Raw genomic sequence first — 13133 nt, forward strand, 5'->3', positions numbered from 1 at the left:
GTACAGAAATAAGTCAGGCCTAACTGACCTTCACCGTTATATAAAAAAAAGTTCTGTTCTTTTTTCACTTCCTTTTAAAGCTCTATTTTTTTCAGGTATGGACAAATAAAAAATTATGACATAATGAGGACATATGCTTTTATAGAGTATGTTTATGGTGGTGTTCTGATTGTTTGTCTCTGTTTATCCACAGGCAAATCAGAGCGGGCTCAGTTCTCTGGCTATGGGAGAGAACCAGGCGTCTCTGGATGCCAGGTAACTGCTAGAAATGAACATGTATTATGATATTTTCTAATATATATATATATATACATGCAGTATATGCCAGCGTTCTTGTCCTGGAAAACTTGGAATTTTGCAATGCAGTTTTCCAGTCATGGAGAATTATGAAAAGTATCTATATGTCTTGGGAAATAATTAATTGTCCTGGAAAATATATATATATAATATTTTGTTTTAAATATTTTATTTTATATATATATTTTATGCGATTTAACCTTTTTATTGATTCATTTGTTATATATGAACAGAAGAACATATATATATATATATATATATATATATATATATATATATACAGGTGAAACTCGAAAAATTAGAATATCGTGCAAAAGTTCATTAATTTCAGTAATTCAACTTAAAAGGTGAAACTAATATATTATATAGACTCATTACAAGCAAAGTAAGATATTTAAAGACTTTATTTGATATAATTTTTATGATTATGGCTTACAGCTTATGAAAACCCCAAATTCAGAATCTCAGAAAATTAGAATATTACATGAAATCAAAAAAAAAAAAGGATTTTAAATACAGAAATGTCGGCCCTCTGAAAAGTATAATCATGCATATGTACTCAGTACTTGGTTTGGGCCCCTTTTGCATTAATTACTGCCTCAATGCGGCGTGGCATGGATGCTATCAGCCTGTGGCACTGCTGAGGTGTTATGGAGGACCAAGATGCTTCAATAGCGGCCTTCAGCTCTTCTGCATTGTTTGGTCTCATGTCTCTCATCTTTCTCTTAGCAATGCCCCATAGATTCTCTATGGGGTTCAGGTCAGGCGAGTTTGCTGGCCAATCAAGCACAGTAATACCATGGTCATTGAACCAGGTTTTGGTACTTTTGGCAGTGTGGGCAGGTGCCAAGTCCTGCTGGAAAATGAAGTCAGCATCTCCATAAAGCTTGTCTGCTGAAGGAAGCATGAAGTGCTCTAAAATGTCCCGCTAGACGGCTGCGTTGACTCTGGACTTAATAAAGCACAGTGGACCAACACCAGCCGATGACATGGCTCCCCAAACCAACACAGACTGTGGAAACTTCACACTGGACTTCAAGCATCTTGGATTGTGTGCCTCTCCATTCTTCCTCCAGACTCTGGGACCTTGGTTTCCAAATGAGATGCAAAATTTGCTCTCATCAGAAAAGAGGACTTTGGACCACTGAGCAACAGACCAGTTCTTTTTTTCTTTAGCCCAGGTAAGACGTTTGACATTTGAAGCCCATGTCCAGGACCCGTCTGTGTGTGGTGGCTCTTGATGCAGTAACTCCAGCCTCAGTCCACTCCTTGTGAAGTTCCCCACACATTTGAATGGCCTTTTCCTGACAATCCTCTCCAGGCTATGGTCATCCCTGCTGCTTGTGCACCTTTTTCTTCCACACTTTTCCCTTCCACTTAACTTTCTATTAATGTGCTTTGATACAGCACTTTGAGAACATCCAACTTCTTTTGCAATTACCTTTTGAGGCTTTCCCTCCTTGTGGAGGGTGTCAATGATGGTTTTCTGCACAACTGTCAGGTCAGCAGTCTTCCCCATGATTGTGAATTCAACTGAACCAGACTGAGAGACCATTTAAAGGCTCAGGAACCCTTTGCAGGTGTTTAGCTGATTAGAGTGTGACACTTTGAGCCTACAATACTGAACCTTTTCACAATATTCTAATTTTCTGAGATTCTGAATTTGGGGTTTTCATAAGCTGTAAGCCATAATCATAGAAATTATATCAAATAAAGGCTTGAAATATCTTACTTAGCTTGTAATGAGTCTATATAATATATTAGTTTCACCTTTTGAGTTGAATTACTGAAATTAATGAACTTTTGCACGATATTCTAATTTTTCGAGTTTCACCTGTGTGTGTGTGTATATATATATATATATATATATATATATATATATATATATATATATATATATATACAGAATCAATATTTAACCATCACTACCAGGGATGTAACTTAACCTCTCCGATTAATTTGATAGAGAGGCTTTGCCATGGCGAAATAGGGGCAAGAACTTCCTGTTCAATACCAAACCAGGGAGGGGCTGTCTCAGGTGGAAGTGACTAAATGAGCCAAATGTCTGAGTCCGAATGCATAATAATAAAACAAAATCTTGTGTAGGCCTAGTCCACCATTGTCAATTGGCCTATGTTATTTATTTAAATGTAATTTGGGACGTTTACCATTCCAAATGCTGGACTTCTCTATGCCATCAAATTGCTTGAAATAAGAGAGGGGGGACATCTATAGGGAGAGACTGTAGCAGGTAATTGAATTTTGGAATACAATTCATTTTAATAACATTAACCTTCCCAATCATCGATAAAACTGTCAATAACAGATATTTTTGTACATGTGCAGAAAGCATGGTGATGCAGCCTTTACACATTAGGATGTGAATTCATTTTTAATAATGCAACAATAGGAGTTTGCATGTGCCGCGGTTACCATATGTAGGACCCGATGTTTTCCGTGATGCAGACTACATGGATTGGAATCCAGTCATAAAAATGGAATGTAACGGAATAGACATCCAGTATTTGGGACTAAAATTAGCGTTTGAATGCACAATTATTATTTTTTTTGATAATTCCTAGTGTGATTATTGAACCACAAAAAGCTGCAATTAAAATAAATAAATAAATCTGCAGGTGCTGCGTGCTTCAAAATGAATGTGTGAATCCATCTGCTCGTATACTGAAAATACTGCATCATGATCATCACGCACTCGGTGCTTGGTAGAAGACAGAGAGCAGAGCGCTCTTAAGTGTACTGACGATACACTGATCAGACACAACATTAAACCACCTGCCTAATAATTTGTAGGTCCCCCTCGTGCCGCCAAAACAGTGGCAACATTCATCTCAAATTAGCATTCTGAGATGATATTCTTCTCACTACAATTGTACAGAGTGGTTATCTGAGTTACCGTAGCCTTTCTGTCAGCTCGAACCAGTCTGGCCATTCTCTGTTGATCTCTCTCATCAACAAAGCATTTCCAAACAGAACTGCCACACACTGGATGTTTTTTTTTTTGTTTGTTGGCATCATTCAGAGTAAATTCTAGAGACTATTGTGTGTGATAATCCCAGGAGTTCAGCAGTTACAGAAATACTCATACCAGCCCGTCTGGCACCAGCAATCATCCATGCAATTATCTAATCAGCCAATTGTGTGGCAGCAGTGCATAAAATGATGCAGATAAGGGTCAGGAGCTTCAGTTAATGTTCACATCAACCATCATAATGGGGAAAAATGTGATCTTGGTGATTAGGACTGTGGCATGATTGTTGGTGATTTCAAATCAGATTTGACTCTGTTTGCAGTCTGTACGCGTCTCAGAAATCTGAGCTTGTTAAGAGTAACATTAACTCAAATACTGTATCATTTACATTTTCCACTTCTTGAAATGTCTATGTTAATGTTTCACATGATTCACAAGTAAGTATTCTCATGTATTCATAAGCCAACATGAGTGGGATGTTGAATTGCTGACCTGAAGCGATAATTTTTCCGTGTCTTAAAGTTGACCATATTTATTTATATCCACGTCACCAATTAAGGTAATCATCTGGTTAATCTTTTATTCCCCAAAAAAGTGTAAATGATCCATAGACTGTACATCTATTCAGAATATTTATCCACATGTGATTCTGTGAAATGAAAACACGCTCGTTGTTTTTCACGCTATTTTCTTTTGGAAAAACTAGAGGCTCGCTCTTGCTATTTATTCCACTGCATTTCTCTAATTGTTCAAATTACTTTTCTTTAGCTAAATAATGATGTGATCTAAATTAAAATACTTGTGCACAAAATCAGCCTCGAGTGTAACATAACTTCCTGAAGACTTACGGGGATTTCACCTGTTTTTAGGCAATATTGAATTATTCTCATTTCTTTTAATGTTTTTATTTGTATTTAATATTTGCTTAAAAATGTGTACTTGACATTTCACAATTGTTTGACACCTGAATGATGTTGTTATACATGCACTGATGAAAAACGAAACCAACATAAACTAAAAATTCATTTTCGGCAGATTAATTTTAAAAATACAAGGGAAATCATACTTAACAAAATATTCTGTTAATGTAGCATACATATTCAGCTTCATCTGGAAAAAATATATAATAATAATATTATAATAATTAAAGAAATGTTTCTTTTTGACCATTTATAATGCCAAAATATTACACTATATTCTTAGTAGACTGGATCTATGGCTGCTGAAAGTGGGACTTTTTAATAATAATTTGCAACATTACTAATGGTTTTGGCCTCTTTATTATCAATTGTATGCATCCTTGGTGAAAAGAAGCATACATTTCTTTCAAACTCAAAAATGTCTTTTGTGTTCTAAAACTTTTGACCAGTAGTGTCTATGAATCTACTTCCCTAATTAGCACATGATTCATCACAGAAGAAATGAAATTGTCAGATACACTAAATAGATGCAGGAGGAGACTAGTTAGTTTTTATGTCCCTCATGTTGAGATTGTGGTGAAGAGTGGAGCTTGAGCGTAGGTTATGTAGGACAAGTATGTTAAGTATGTGTTTTACTTATGATGATGAGCAAATTGTTGTTTCATTATAATTCTTTACATATACAATGCTATTATGCATATAATAATTGCTAATTAAAAGAGGGTATTAAAGTTATGTAAGTTCGTTTAGGTAAAAAAAACAATGGTTTGCATTTACTCAAAAAACTTTTGTCCAGTTTACTTGAATGTATTTAGTTCATTCAACTTAACAATGGCTTGTCAGGATTACTCAACACTGTTGAGTGGAACTACTTGACACTGCTTTTCTAAGTAAATCGAATGTTTTTTTTTGTTTTTTTTTTTGTGTACTCTATTAACACTCGATGGCAAAAAAAATGTACAGGCCTCTCATGATCATGGACAACCTGGAAATATCTGGTAATCAAACATTTTTGAAAAGTCATGGAAATTTCTTTACCGACTATAAATGTTTTCTAGTTTTTCCCTGTGCTGAAATACTTCATTGGAACAAATTGTTCTCTGTGACTCCATTCTCTATGCAATTCTTTTAAAACCCCTTATCCCAAACAGTTGAAAAAGTTTATGGAACTGTATTGGTCAAAAGGTGTGGGAACACCTTTGAATGATTTTAATGTGAATGCTTTTTAATTGCCTTTTGATATGATATGAGTGTTTGTGTGTGTGTGTGTTGTGAGTAGGGAGCAGACCTTTAGTACACAGAAACATGACTTTAAGCATATCCATTTAAGCAGGGTCACTGTTCCCCTCCCTCAGCCACACAGATGTTCCAAACAAAGACAGGATTGTGTGAGCACACCACCTCTCTCTCTCTCTTTCTCTCCCTCTCTCTTTCTTTCTCTCTCTCTTTATCTCTCTCTCTCTCTCGTCTGCTCAGTCTCTCTGACACAGTTAACATCAGTCACTCAGAAAGCATACTTGGAGACCCCCCACACTTTTTCCTCAACATTTAAAAAAGAACATGTTTCTTTTACTTTCTCCATTTCTCTGTTTACATCTTGTTGTTATGCTTACTTGGGCAGCAAGAAATAGCCTCTTTTACAGTCTTCTATAGATTGCATTGCATAACAGTGCTATGCCTTGTGGTTATTTGCAAAAGGGTTTAGTTAGCGTGCAGGGTCTTGGATTTAAATTTAGATGCCACCGCTGAGAGTTGACATTAAAGGAAGGCTGTCCCTCAAGCTTAAGTGTGAGGTCAACACAGCCCTCGACCCTAATGACCTTTTAATAACCTAACCCCTCCGAGCTCTTTGCCCATTAATGGACACCTTTTAAAAGCGCCGCTCGCACCATACGGTTTGCCAGCAGTGAATGGCGCTAGTCATAACAAATGAAAACACGGCCGGCTCTACGGTGCATTCGCTCATTCATAAAACAGCTTTCTGAAAGAGAATGCCAGTTCAGACATTTTGTGTGGGAACTGGGGAATTTATGCTGGCCTGCAGCTGCACAGATCAGAGGCTGGCAGAGACTCAGTTTGTCTAGTCGCTGAAGAAAAACAGGAAGAACGGAAAAAGTAGTTCGGTTCTTGAGTGAATGTGGGAAGAATGCGGGCTGCAGGGCGGCTACATCAATATTCTGAACCCTGACTGTTAATACGTCTCCCGCGCCTGCCGCATTCGTATAAACAGATGAATATCAGGTGCAAAGATTATCGGCAAAGCAGTGTTTTTAATACGCGAATCAGGGTCCTAATAACCCAGTCTGCTTCCAAAATTGAGCAACACACATTGCGGAACCTAATAAAAGGCCTTATTTGTTCACCAAGCGCCAAAAATGGGAATATCTGCACTAGTAATCTATCAAGTGTTTGGTGGTGATGGGAAGCGGTTACAGGATTTTTCCCAAAGCCAAACAGCTCATCTTTTTATGAGGTTTGTCATCATTGCAGGCTAAAACTCTCTCTCAGCAAGGCATTATTGCATCATTTGAACCTGATGTGAAACTGTATGCCTTTTATTGAGTTAAATATTCAAACTGTCTGAGCCAGCTGTGGCCCCTGTATCTCTCTGACTGCGAAGCATCTCATTGGCTGCTTTCTTTAACTAGTTGTACAGCAACAAAACAATGGATTTATTTAGATCTGAAGGATTGGCAACCACCATAAACAAAGGCTCAATGAATCAAACCAATAGGGGTGCTGCTGCTTGCATTTCACTTACAGGAATTTCATAATTGGCAGAAAATGCATACATGGCCTTAATCCAAATGCAAAACTATGCATGCGTATACTAATCCTTGTCTATATGTGTTTGTGGCCACTGGTATGCCCTATTTCTGTACCATACAGAGCTTTTGAAACACTTTCCAAGTAACCTTTTTTTGTCAGTTTTTGCCTTTTGATGAAAATGTCCTTTGAATTTAGACAATATTTCTTCACATGATTATTTTAGTCAACGAAAATCACATTTTAGTTAACAATAATTTCTAAAATTAATCTGTCAAACTTTAACAAACCAAACAGACCATTATTTAAACTGTATTATTATGAAATATTTAAAATGTTCACATTATGTATTACCATGTGAAAACTATGTTGTGAAAATGTAAACCCTCGTGCAACCCCACGTCGTTCTGTGCGGACATTGTTTTTTGGCTTTGCTATACACAAAGCATAATTTAAATTAATGTAAACTAACCGATCTCTGTTCAGAAGACTCTGGGCTTTTGTTGATGTACAGAGACATGTGCCAAAACAACATGGTGCCGAACACAGCACAGTTTTTTCTTTGGGAGGAACACCAACAAATCTACAGTACATCTGTACTGTAAGAAACCTAATTAAGTTTTTACATTGAAACCGGTTTGAGTCAAAAGATTAGAGGGTCTAGTTTCATCCGATATGACATTTTTTTAATTTGAGCGATTAATCACAAAGTGCCACGCTGTTAAACACAATGATGTTAGGGGTATAACAGTTATGACCCGGACCAGATATGGAGAAAGAAGACCAGGAATCGAGAAGTTCAATTAAAGAATCAAAAATTTACTGAAGTATAGTCTGCAGTGAAATTGGTAGAGCCAGCGGCAAAGTCTCACGAGGAGATCGAAAGCCAACTCGTACCTTACACAAAATCTTACATCAATTATACCATTTGCAAGGACGTACATTCCATTATTTTACTCCTGATTGGCTAAAAGACCATGAAGTCATAACATATAGACAGCTATGCGGCCTATCAACATTAATCAGCGCACTTGTCGTCTGAGCCCGAGATTTACATCTGAAGTGTTCATCCCTGGGTTCAAAACCTGGGTAGAAGGTCAAACGCACACACAAAACACTGACGAACGACAGTTCTTCTCTGGGCACAAGAGAGCCAGAGCACAACGTTATCAGGCCATTTAAACCAAAACAGAGAGATAAAATATTCACTCCTCGGGCAGAGGAGAGGGGTAGAAATAACATACATTTCTTCCCTAAAGAAATAATAAGAGAAAATCACACTTCTACTATTCAGGTATTATTACATAGGACTTTAAATCATATAATTAGTCATGGAAAGGTAACAATCAAACACAGAATACATCTGGAACCTATGTTTAACGCATTCTCCCAGAGCATCACAGATAAGCTTATCCCCAAAAGACCTTCAGCCTACGTGCAGGACAGAGAGAAAGTCTCTGGAATGTTCCTAAAAGAGACTAGTTAGCATTCAACACACATATGATTCAAAGTATATTTCAGTTATGCATAAGAAAATAGAATTGATTATGTGATCATGCATATAGTTAATTCATCACTTTATTAAAGAAGTTAAGCAACAGAATACAGATAGATATTGATATAAAAGGATATATATATATATATATATATATATATATATATATATATATGTATTGATATATATATATGTATTGATATATCTGAAGAGACAAGGGATTTTGACCCTCACCCTTCAATGATCACTATAGTGAACAATAGTGCTAGTTTTTCATTAGAAATCCTATATTTACTCTACATTATCACAGTTCAGATGTTTTATATGGTGTAAGGATGAAAATATGGTGCATTTCAAACTGTTCTGAGACCAGTGCAGACAGACAGCGCACTGGAGGTTAAGTCATTCACTAAATAGGGAGCAAGAGAGCATACTTTGCTCTCTATGCAGCTAAGTGCATTCAATCCAAACTTCATATAAAAAGTTCAGTTTCAGATGATGTTTGGACCACTTGACGTGTTTAGCAGACCTGGGACAATGGTAATGAGTACTTGATTTAAAATTTAGAATTTTATTTTAACATGGTTGGCAGTGATTGGATGATGCTGACCATGAATATGGATAATAATTAATTATGCTAATTTCTAATGTAATGTTTGGAACTTCTCAAAACATGAATAACCAACACTCCTCAAAGCACAATATACAGGTGAAACTCGAAAACTTAGAATATCGTGCAAAAGTTCATTAATTTCAGTAATTCAACTTAAAAGGTGAAACTAATATATTATATAGACTCATTACAAGCAAAGTAAGATATTTCAAGCCTTTATTTGATATAATTTTGATGATTATGGCTTACAGCTTATGAAAACCCCAAATTCAGAATCTCAGAAAATTAGAATATTACATGAAATCAATAAAAAAAGGATTTTAAATACAGAAATGTCGGCCCTCTGAAAAGTATAATCATGCATATGTACTCAGTACTTGGTTTGGGCCCCTTTTGCATTAATTACTGCCTCAATGCGGTGTGGCATGGATGCTATCAGCCTGTGGCACTGCTGAGGTGTTATGGAAGACCAAGATGCTTCAATAGCGGCCTTCAGCTCTTCTGCATTGTTTGGTCTCATGTCTCTCATCTTTCTCTTGGCAATGCCCCATAGATTCTCTATGGGGTTCAGGTCAGGCGAGTTTGCTGGCCAATCAAGCACAGTAATACCATGGTCATTGAACCAGGTTTTGGTACTTTTGGCAGTGTGGGCAGGTGCCAAGTCCTGCTGGAAAATGAAGTCAGCATCTCCATAAAGCTTGTCTGCTGAAGGAAGCATGAAGTGCTCTAAAATGTCCCGGTAGACGGCTGCGTTGACTCTGGACTTAATAAAGCACAGTGGACCAACACCAGCCGATGACATGGCTCCCCAAACCAACACAGACTGTGGAAACTTCACACTGGACTTCAAGCATCTTGGATTGTATGCCTCTCCATTCTTCCTCCAGACTCTGGGACCTTGGTTTCCAAATGAGATGCAAAATTTGCTCTCATCAGAAAAGAGGACTTTGGACCACTGAGCAACAGACCAGTTCTTTTTTTCTTTAGCCCAGGTAAGATGTTTGACATTTGAAGCCCATGTCCAGGACCCGTCTGTGTGTGGTGGCTCTTGATGCAGTAACTCCAGCCTCAGTCCACTCCTTGTGAAGCTCCCCACACATTTGAATGGCCTTTTCCTGACAATCCTCTCCCGGCTCACGGTCATCCCTGCTGCTTGTGCACCTTTTTCTTCCACACTTTTCCCTTCCACTTAACTTTCTATTAATGTGCTTTGATACAGCACTTTGAGAACATCCAACTTCTTTTGCAATTACCTTTTGAGGCTTTCCCTCCTTGTGGATGGTGTCAATGGTGGTTTTCTGCACAACTATCAGGTCAGCAGTCTTCCCCATGATTGTGAATTCAACTGAACCAGACTGAGAGACCATTTAAAGGCTCAGGAACCCTTTGCAGGTGTTTAGCTGATTAGAGTGTGACACTTTGAGCCTACAATACTGAACCTTTTCACAATATTCTAATTTTCTGAGATTCTGAATTTGGGGTTTTCATAAGCTGTAAGCCATAATCATCAAAATGATATCAAATAAAGGCTTGAAATATCTTACTTTGCTTGTAATGAGTCTATATAATATATTAGTTTCACCTTTTAAGTTGAATTACTGAAATTAATGAACTTTTGCACGATATTCTAATTTTTCGAGTTTCACCTGTACAATTTTATACAATTCTGACTTTCTACAGCTTGGTATTATTTAAATTATTATTATTATTATTATTATTATTATATATTTTTTGCATGTTTATTAGGTGCTACCAGTTACAAATGGGGAAATAGAAAAATCTCAGGAGTTAACTGAATTATTGACTACTTTTTAGAAGTCACTTTATGTTCTTCATGTTTTAGAGACCATGTATTTGCATTTTTCCATATTTTATTTAACTGCTTATGATATAGTTATACATGCAACATGTTGTTATGGCAATTTTGCAATGTATGTTTGAGTGAGCGGTTATGTTTACCAATGTTCTCCCAACATAATATGACTAGATCATTTCAATCAATTTTTTTTCTTCTTCTTGAGACATTGTTAGGACATTGTTAATATTTTGCTTGTCGTATTTTCATCAACATTGTTTTAAAAGAATGTAATTATCGTCATGATCCGTCTTTTCATTTTATCATTGTTGTCGTTGAAGAAAGGTTTTTTAAATTTTTTCAATGATAACACTTTTGGCAGTAATTTCATCAATAAACCTAGCACTGTACCCTTTAGCTCCCAAGTGCAGCAAGTGTGCACATGTGTGCCTCTGCAGAAAGAAGTGGCTTTATTTGACCAATTCAAAACATTTTACATTATACAGTACATCCCAAAATAATATGTGAATTTACTCATTGCTTGGTGTTGCTGAACAATATATTTAGAAATGCCCTACCATTGCAGTCTTTAACCTTGTACCGTCAAACAACACCCAGTCTCAAACATGAGAAATGTGAAAATACTGAAGCGATAAGGGCTAAGCGGTAGGAAGCTGTATTCAGTGGTGCGGTGTGATGGCTGTAGGTAAGCTCTGTGCATGTCCCCTGTGTGGAGGATTATTCTGATTGTTGAGGCAGGATGCGGTTGACAGATGACTGCTATTATCTCCGCCAATCTGCCTGACATTTCACTCAGGAAGATGATTGTTCAGATGTGAGCTGGCTCATAGAGAAGCCCCTGTGATTCTGTCGAATGCTGTTATGATGACACCACTGCTTAGTTTCCACAAGATTGACCAGACTGTCATGTAAGCCGATTGCTTGTTTTAAAGGCTAACCATTACTAGTCATTTTCCTCTCACCTGCTAACACATGGCCATGTTCACTCACAAACATATATACCCTTGTGGGAATATACACTAAAGCTGAGTATTAGATTTTGCATGTAACTTGTTCTCCTAACATAAATAATATGTCAAATGATGTGGCTTGTTTAAGAGAGGTGTACAACTATTATTTTAAACAATCAGACTTACTCTTAAACTTAATAAACTTACATCAAAGGAGGAAAACCAAGACTTATCTATGGACCAGAATATGGGGTCTTTTGACTTGCGATCAATAACCTAGCAATGCCCTATCAATCACCCGGAACACCATAGTTACCGCATAGCAACATGCTTAAAAAAAACCTTATAACACCTTAGCAACTTCTTGCTCTGGCAACAACTCACAGCACACTTTAAAGGTTCACCCAAAAATGAAAATTCTCTCATCATTTTCTCACCCTCATGCCATCCCAGATGTGTATGACTTTCTTTCTTCTGCTGAACACAAATTAAGATTTTTAGTAGAATATTTAATCTCTGTAGGTCCATTCAATCCAAGTGAATGGTGATAAAACTTTGGAGCTCCATAAAGTACACAAAGGGAGCATAAAAGTAATCCATAAGACTCCAGTGGTTAAATCCATATATTCAGAAGTGATATTATAGGTGTGGGTGGGAAACGGATCAATATTAGGATCAAGTTCTTTTATTAATCTTCACTTTCACATTATGCTTCTTTTGTTTTTGTGATTCACATAATTTGTGCATATCAATGCCTACTGGGCAAGGAGGAGAGTTCATTGGAAAAAGGACTTAAATACTGATCTGTTTCTCATCCACACCTATCGTATCTCTTCTGAATACATGGATTTAACCACTGGAGTCTGATTGATTACTTTTATGCTGCCTTTATGTGCTTTTTTGAGCTTCAAATTGTTAGCCACCATTCACTTGCATTGTATGGACCAACAGAGCTGAAATATTCTCCTAAAAATATCTGTTTGTGTCAAGCAGAATAAAGAAATTCATCTTAACAGAGATCCTCTGCCCAATCCCATTTAGTTTCATGCAACCACAAGTTCTCGCATTGTAATTTTTAAATAGCATTTAATTAATTTCAAATCTCTACATTAAATCACAGTAAATCTCCCTGAATTTCTAAATTGCTATGTTGGTCTTTCAGCTGTCCCCAGTGCTTATGAAGCTAATATTGCTGTGAGGATTTCATATCATTGAACAAAGGCAACACTAGTCAGTCTGTTTTGCCATGTCAATGTCAATGATGCCACCTCCCTGACAGCCTGTCAC

At 36.9% G+C, this 13133-nt stretch overlaps 1 protein-coding gene across 2 annotated transcripts in view; it reads left to right on the forward strand.

Annotated features, from left to right (window-relative positions):
- Positions 1–13133, forward strand: part of LOC127656308 (transcription factor 12-like) — a 149227-nt gene that overhangs the window by 78432 nt on the left and 57662 nt on the right. For both annotated transcript variants that reach the window (XM_052144579.1, XM_052144584.1), the window contains exon 6: positions 194–255. In XM_052144579.1, coding sequence (XP_052000539.1) covers positions 194–255 — 62 coding nt within the window. The remainder of the gene's footprint in view (positions 1–193; positions 256–13133) is intronic.

Source organism: Xyrauchen texanus, chromosome 2 (genome assembly GCF_025860055.1).
Source record: "Xyrauchen texanus isolate HMW12.3.18 chromosome 2, RBS_HiC_50CHRs, whole genome shotgun sequence".
Lineage (NCBI taxonomy): Eukaryota > Metazoa > Chordata > Actinopteri > Cypriniformes > Catostomidae > Xyrauchen > Xyrauchen texanus.